The sequence below is a fragment of the Urocitellus parryii genome, chromosome 2, assembly GCF_045843805.1.
Source record: "Urocitellus parryii isolate mUroPar1 chromosome 2, mUroPar1.hap1, whole genome shotgun sequence".
Lineage (NCBI taxonomy): Eukaryota > Metazoa > Chordata > Mammalia > Rodentia > Sciuridae > Urocitellus > Urocitellus parryii.
Window position 1 is genome coordinate 225,734,020 of NC_135532.1, and position 7,687 is coordinate 225,741,706.

General features: G+C 64.3%; 1 protein-coding gene across 2 annotated transcripts in view; it reads left to right on the forward strand.

Annotated features, from left to right (window-relative positions):
- Positions 1 to 7,212, forward strand: part of Col18a1 (collagen type XVIII alpha 1 chain) — a 91,314-nt gene extending 84,102 nt beyond the window's left edge. For both annotated transcript variants that reach the window (XM_026380218.2, XM_026380217.2), the window contains 9 exons: positions 90 to 224; positions 592 to 745; positions 843 to 916; positions 1,209 to 1,337; positions 2,217 to 2,249; positions 3,514 to 3,762; positions 4,262 to 4,459; positions 5,026 to 5,141; positions 5,957 to 7,212. In XM_026380218.2, the coding sequence (XP_026236003.2) occupies positions 90 to 224; positions 592 to 745; positions 843 to 916; positions 1,209 to 1,337; positions 2,217 to 2,249; positions 3,514 to 3,762; positions 4,262 to 4,459; positions 5,026 to 5,141; positions 5,957 to 6,167 (1,299 nt within the window). In that variant the 3' untranslated portion in view covers positions 6,168 to 7,212. The remainder of the gene's footprint in view (positions 1 to 89; positions 225 to 591; positions 746 to 842; positions 917 to 1,208; positions 1,338 to 2,216; positions 2,250 to 3,513; positions 3,763 to 4,261; positions 4,460 to 5,025; positions 5,142 to 5,956) is intronic.
- Positions 7,213 to 7,687: the final 475 nt, after the last annotated feature.

The following is a 7,687-nucleotide window of genomic DNA, read 5'->3' on the forward strand; positions in this document are numbered from 1 at the left end:
GAGGCCTCCCCTGTGGCTCGTGGGGTCAGTGTCCCCGCTGCCCTCCCCACCCAGCAGCAGGGCCCTCAGAGCAGCATTTCCCTCTGCAGGGAGAGAAGGGGGACCTGGGGGACACTGGACAGAAAGGAGAGAAGGGGGAGCCAGGGGCCAGCGGCGGATTCTTCGGCTCAAGTGTGCCTGGACCCCCGGGTCCCCCCGGCCCACCAGGCTACCCTGGGATTCCGGTAAGACTGGGCCCCAGGCTGGCTGACCTCTCTGCCCACCCAGGCCTGTTGATGCCCACCCAGGCTGAGGCAGCGCCTGTGGGCTCAGGGCCCAGCCACCCACGCCTTGTCTGCCACCAGGGTGTGGCAGTCCCCGTGGGGACACAGTGCAGCTCCCAGGCTGGGCACAGGGGCTCAGACACCTTACAGTCATCTCATGGCTGCCTCCTGGCACTGCCCGGAGAACCCCAGGGAGCCTGGGCCCCGCTTCTGCCTGGATGGCTGAGGGGCCTTGGGGGGCAGGGAGGGACTGGCTCAGAGGCCACTCCCGCTGAAGGGACCCGGCCGGCTCTGCAGGCATGACACAGCGTGTTTTGGTTTTTCCCAGGGTCCAAAGGGAGAGAGCATCCAGGGCCAGCCGGGCCCACCCGGACCTCAGGGACCTCCTGGCATTGGCTATGAGGGGCGCCAGGGCCCTCCTGGGCCCCCAGGCCCCCCTGGCCCCCCGGGGCCCCCGTCATTCCCTGGTCCTCACAGGCAGAGTAAGTCGGGGCAGGTGGGCCTGGGCAGGGTCCTGTCGGGCTCCCCCCAGAGCCGCCTGCGTGGCTGCATGGGGCCACCTTGGCTTCTTTCCTGCAGCTGTCAGTGTCCCTGGCCCCCCAGGCCCACCTGGCCCCCCAGGGCCCCCCGGAACCATGGGCACCTCTTCGGGGGTAAGCTTCCAGGCAGTGGGGATGGAGTCTGGGACGCTCGGGGAGGGGTGGCCTGCCCTGGGTGCAGAGGGACCGTGTGGGCTAGGCCCCACATCGGTCACTCACCTAGGGCCTCCCATGCGTGGCCACAAAGAAGAGTCCTGGCTGCTCTCAGCCAGCTCCCCCAGGGAACCCCCAGAAGTCCACACAGCCCAAGCCACACCCAGGCTAGGCCCTGCTCCCCTCCCCGTCCCCCGGGACCCCAGAAGCTGCCTCTGGGCAGCAGGAACCCATGCTGGCCTGGGTCCCGCAGGTGAGGATCTGGGCCACCTACCAGACCATGCTGGACAGGGCACGAGAGCTGCCCGAGGGCTGGCTCGTCTTTGTGGCTGAGAGGGAGGAACTCTATGTACGGGTCCGAAACGGGTTCCGGAAAGTTCTGGTGAGTTCTCTGGGCAGCACTCTCCCTGTACACAGAGGGCCCACCAGGCGTAACCTGGGGAGATGCGAGGCATGGGGCTTGAGGAAGGCGAGGAGCCCAAGCCCACCCAGCAATGGCCGGGCCCTCGACAGCACCCACAGCAGGGCCAGGTGTCCCCAAGCAAGACCCCTGTCACTTGTCACTTTTTAAAAACTCATCAAACTACTTTTGAGCATTTGGGGTAAAGGGAAACGGCGTTATGTGTGTCACGTACGCCAGTGCTGGGCACTGGAGCTCACGTGGGCAGCTGTCACGGCAAGCCCCATCATCAGGGAGGCGTCGGGCCCCCGCCAGCCACACGCCCTGGCTCGGCCCTGCTGGACGGGGCTCGGCTTTGTCTCCACGTGGTGTGTTCTGAACCCCGCTGTGGGGGGATCCTCAGACACATCTTGACTGCCCAGCACCTGTGACACATCTGGGATCACACACCCAGCCTTGGCCCAGAAGGCGAGGCCAGCCCAGGACCAGGAGGGGCCCAGCCGGCACTCCTGGGGCTGTGGGGGTGCGTCTTACCTGTGTAGCAAACGTGAGGACCGGGCAGCCAGCCTGTGTCCTCAATGGCCCACCTCATCCCTGGGAGTCTCTGTCCACCTGAGCTGAGCTTGTGGGTGTCCGGGTTTCCATTGCCTGTCCCCAGGCCTAGCCAGACCCCGTGGTCCCCCCCCCCCCAGGGCCCCTGCTGGCCAGGGACAGGCGGTGGGCTTATCAGCAGACACGGGCCGGGTGCCCACAAGTGCCTGGTTCTGGGAAGCACCCTGGGTGCCTCTGCCCTGGTGGGGGAGGGATGAGCAGATGGGTAGGCTGTGGCCGTGTCAGAGTGACCCTGCTGTTGCCTTGCAGCTGGAGGCCCGGATCCCTCTGCCACCCGGCACGGTAAGGGGATGCTCTCTCTGCACAACTCCGGGGGCTCGGCAGGGGGCTCCGGGCCTGCACTGACATGTTTCTGGAATCACACTTGGTACCTGGAATCCTGGAGCTGAATGTGTGCTATCGGGGTGTCCTTGCTGGGGAGAGGGTGAAGACCCACAGGAACACGGCCACTGGCTTCAGTTGTGTCTGCACCTCATTGCCCTCCTCAGCCTCCATGTCCCTGGGCCACCGTCCTCACCTGCAGTGCTAGGCATGCCCCAGGGTGAATGGGTGTGGGCGGATGGACAGAAGAATAGGTGGGTTGGTGGACAGATGTACAGGTGGGTTGGTGGGTGGATGGACATACAGATGGACAGACAGGTGAGCTGGTGATGGCTTGGTGGATGAATGGATAGGTGGATGGATGGATGGACAGGTGGGTTGGTGGGTGAGTGGATGGATGGATGAACATACAGATAGATGGACAGGTGGGTTGGTGGATGGATGGACGGATAGATGGATGAATGGACGGACAGACAGGTGGGTTGGTGGATGGATATACAGATGAATGGACAGGTGGATAGGTAAATGGATGAATGGACAGGTAGCTAGGTGGATGGATGAGTGGGTGGATAGAGAAATGTACAGGTGGGTGGTGGATGGGTGGACCACTGGGTTGGTACCTGGATGGCAGGCAGCTGGGTGGGTGGACAAGGGGTGCTCAGGAACGAGGCCGTATGCTATGCAGTGCGTCAGGCTGTGGGAGCTGCCTGCCGTGGGCTCGGCTGAGTCTGCTCAGCCATGCATTCATTCATTCAGCACGTGGCGGCAGACCCCTCCCAACACTGCCAGAACCCACCCAGTGTGGGGCAGCTGTGGAGACAGTGCAGTGTGGGGACAGGTGAAGCTGCCATGCGCCAGGCGTTCAGGATCCTGGGGAAAGTTGAGGAGCCGGGAGTGGGGTCATGGAGAGGCTTCGGGAACTGAATGCTGCAGTCGGGGCCTTGGCCTGGGTGGCCACGGGGCTGTGGCCAGCAAGCACGGCAGTCTCTGAGTACGGTGGGCCTGGGGCCCCTGAGCTGAGGGCAAGTCCAATGATCAAGTATCCAGAGCTGGCTGGGCTCCCTCCCCTCCTGCCCCTATACCCAGGGTCCCCCAGGGTCTGGGTGGAGCTCCCTGCCTGTCATCTTGAAGCCACGCCCCCTCCAAGTGCACAAAAGGACGTGCAGGGGGAGGAGGGTCCCCGTGTGTGGGAGCCCACTGCACAGACCTGCACCTGGGCCCGCAGGACAATGAAGTGGCTGTCCGCCAGCCCCCAGTGGTGCAGCTGCACGAGGGCAACCCATATCCCCGGCGGGAGCACCCCTACTCCACCGTGCGCCCCTGGAGGGCAGACGACACCCTGGCCAGCCCCCAGCGCCTCCCGGATCCCCAGCCCTACCCGGGAGCTCCACACCACCACGGCTCCTATGTGCATCTCCGGCCAGCCCGCCCCACGGCCTCACCTGCCCACACCCACCAGGACTTCCAGCCAGTGGTGAGTGACCCCAAAGTGGGCGCATGTCCACCTGTCCCCTTAGTCCTCAGGGCAATGTAAAGGGGGTTGGCAGCCACAGCTGCAGGGAGGATTCCCGGGACTGGGGCACTGCAGGTGGGCTTCTGACCAGGCAGTGCCACACAGGGTGGCCACTGTCCAGCCTGAGGCTCGTCCTCTCATGGCCAAGTGGCTGTCAGTCCCCTTGAGGGCCCAGAGGCTCCAGGTGGCAGAGCTCACAGCCAGGTTGGCCACGCTCCGGACCTGCCAAGCAGAGCTCATGGGGAGGGACATCAGGGTCCACGGGGGGTGTTTCCTGGGACCCCAGCACCTGCCTCTGCAGCCCTGGCTGGTGGCCTGGGTGGGCCCTGGCACCCATCACAAGGCACTTGGGGCTCAGCCTTCCGGGCCTGTCCGCGTGGTACTGTAGGTGTGCGGGGGTTCAGTGCTGTCCCCGGGCCTCTGAGGTCACCTGGGATGCAGTGTCAGCCTCTCCCTGCAGCTCCACCTGGTCGCGCTCAACAGCCCACTCTCGGGCGGCATGCGCGGCATCCGAGGGGCCGACTTCCAGTGCTTCCAGCAGGCGCGAGCTGTGGGGCTGGCTGGCACCTTCCGTGCCTTCTTGTCCTCGCGGCTGCAGGACCTCTACAGCATCGTGCGCCGTGCTGACCGTGGGGCCGTTCCCATCGTCAACCTCAAGGTGAGCGGCACACGTCCTGTGGGGCCCTGGGCTCGCGGGGGTGTCCCCAGATGGACCCAGGCCTGGGCTGGGGCTGGCTCTGAGGGTCCTTCCCCAGCAGAGGCCTCCTCCCAGGGGCCTGGAGGCTGACCCTGGGCAGGCCCGGTGGGTGTGGGGGGCAACCCCTGATGTTTCCAGGAAGCCTCGGGCATGCTCACAAGTGACAGGTCCTCACACAGCCGCCGGGTTGGGAAATGCCCTAATCACCTGTGCCACCAGCCCAGCAGCCTCTGCCACGGCACCTCTCATGTGGCTTCTTCCGTGGTCTCACAGGACCACTGACGGTGGATGTGCAGACCCCAGGCCCAAGACTGGGGAGGGTGGCTGGGAGCAGGAGGCCAGCATGAGGAAGGGAGACCCGGCGGCCTTAGTCTAGGGTCCCAGCGTGTGGCTGAAGGGTGGTGAGGGTCTCACTGGGCCTTTGGGGTCTGCTGAGGCACCTGGATGGGGCTGGGCTCCCTGGTGCTTGCCCCTGTGGCTGGACATGACCAGAGACTGAGGAAGCCCCTGCCAACTTCCCTCTGCAGGATGAACTTCTGGCTCCCAGCTGGGAGGCCCTGTTTTCAGGCTCCGGGGGCCAGCTGAAGCCCGGGGCCCGCATCTTCTCTTTCGATGGCAGGGACGTCCTGAGGCACCCTGCCTGGTAGGTCCCCTGTGCACGGGATGGCAGCATGGGGAGAGCCCTAGAGGAGAGAGGTGTACACCTGGCCCCCAACACGGAGCCCAGCCTCTGGCCTGATGCTACCCTGCCCCATGCATGATCACGAGACCCAGAGGAGCAGGAGAGATCCCTGCTTAAGTGCCCCCTGTCCATGGTGGACAGCTCCACACTCACTGTCTGTGACTTGGCCAGTCTGTGCCCCCAATGTAAACACCACAGGCAACTAATCACTGCCCAAGGCAAAGTCCCAGGTCAGCTGTGTGCTTGTATGCTGATGGAAATGACCACTGTCCCCCAAATGGCTTCACGCCTAGCACCCCTCCATCTGCCGCTATAACAGCATGTTCCGCCAGTGCTCCTGCCTTTGAAAGGGTGGCTAGGGTGTCTTCTGGGCCAGTGTGTTCCTGGAGGTGCCCAGATCCTGGCCATCTGCTCTGAGAAGCACCCACCTGAGAGCCACAGGCGGGACTCAGTCACAGGACTCCCCGAAGGTGGAGGTGTCCCCAGCCAGGCAGCACCTGGCTCCCTTGGTCAGTGAGGGTTGTCGGGGGCCAGGTCCACCCAGCTGGGCAAGACTGGTCCTGAGGTGGCCTGGTCCAGGCTCTGCCCCAACACCTGCCCCTTCTGCAGCTGGTGTACCCAAGAGGTGGAGCTAAGGGAAGCATGGACCTCGCAGCCCTCCCTCTGCCCAGGGCCAGCTCACTGCTGGCCTCCACCTTTCCTCCCCCGGGGGGCAGGGGTCTCTGCTTGCGGAGGGGTGGATGTGGGTGTGACTGACAGCCAGGTGCATCTTGCAGGCCCCAGAAGAGTGTATGGCATGGCTCAGACCCCAGTGGGCGCAGGCTGACCGAGAGCTACTGTGAGGCGTGGCGGACAGAGGCTGCCGGAGCCATGGGCCAGGCATCCCCACTGCTGGCGGGCAGACTGCTGGAACAGGAAGCCACAAGCTGCCGCCACGCCCACGTGGTCCTCTGCATCGAGAACAGTTTCATGACCTCCTCCTCCTAATAGGGCCTCTGCTGGCTCGGACGTGCATGGAGCGGGGCTCTCAGGACAGGCCCAGGCAGGGAGCACCTAGCCAGCCCCCGGGACCTGGCTGGGACATTCCTACACAGTCCACATTTCATGTAATCCTCCAGAAATAAAAGGAAGCCAAAGAGTAGTTTTCTAAAAGTTCACAACAGGAAGCCCGAGCCAAGGCTTCCGGCCTCTCCCCGATGGCCTGTGCTGGCCACTCTGTCATGGCCCCTGCTCTAAGAGGCCCAGATCAGACCTCAGCTGGATTTCAGCAAGAGGCTGACACAGGACTTCCCACCCGCAGGCTCCTGAGCTCCCAGGCGCCGGGAAGGGCCCCCTGCCACTCTGGCAGGCAGACCCTCTCCTGCCTCCACCTTGGCTGTGCACAGGACCCAGTCCCACTGCAGACCAGAAGAGGTTGGGTGCTGACACCTGGTCTGCAGGGCACCTGGGGCCCTCCCCTCCCACTCAGGCTGTGCCAGAGGCAGACAGGCATGGGCTTGCTCAGGTGGTGAACAGGACGGCCAGGCACGGGGCAAGGGCCACCTGTCCTCGGCTCCCTGCCACTCTACAGCAACCACAGTGCCCCCACTGGGGCAGAGTCCAAGCTCAGGGCCCACAGCCACCCCAGGCTGGCCATGTTCCTCAACACTGTGCAGGGCCAGGAGTGTGGCCGGACTTGGTGTGTCTACAGCTTTCCTCCAGGCCTCTCCCTGGCTGGCCTCCCAGGTGACCCAAGACCACACCAGATCTGACCGGAACTTGACCCCAGCCAAGTCGAAGTGGGAGTTTTGTGGGGCTCACAAGTCAGGCTGTGGCGCCTCCTGTCCCAGTGCTCCGCTATGCTCGGACGTCCAGAAGGTGGCCGTGTGTGTGCTCAGGGCCACACTGGGCTGCCCACAGCCACAGTGCCAACACACCCCTACCTCGGGATCTGCTGTCTGAGGACTGGGAGAAAACTGGGGGGCTGGTTCTGCACCTGTGTGTTTCGAAGCCATTTCAAATAGGCACCAAATAAAATGACCTTCCACGGTGACCATGTTTGTGAGCAGTTTCCCCACGTGAGAAGAGCAGAGCCCGCAGAGTGAGCCCTCTGTCCCTGGGGGTCCCCGTGCAGGCACACACAGCGTGCTTGGGTGTCAGAGCACTGAAGAGGCATCTGGTGTGCAGATGTGCAGGCGCATGACACACTGTGGGACCCTTTGCTGGTGGGGCCCCTGACAGCAGTACTCAGGCTGACCTCAAAACCACGCCTCAGGTCTGTGTGGGCTTGAGTGCTGGGTCCTGGTAGGACCTGACCCCCAGGGGGGCTAGCCTGTGCCCCAGAAACACTGTCCCTGCCCTGGCAGCCGGCAGGGCGCCCAGGAGCGGCAGAGAAACTCCAGTGCTTGCAGCCTGTGTGGCCAAGCGCAGCGGCCACGGGGTGTCACGCTCTGTCCCTCCACAGCCTGGCCTGTGGCACAGGGCTACCCTTCCTGTGTGGGTTTGCCTGGGCCCACTGCCCTGAACAC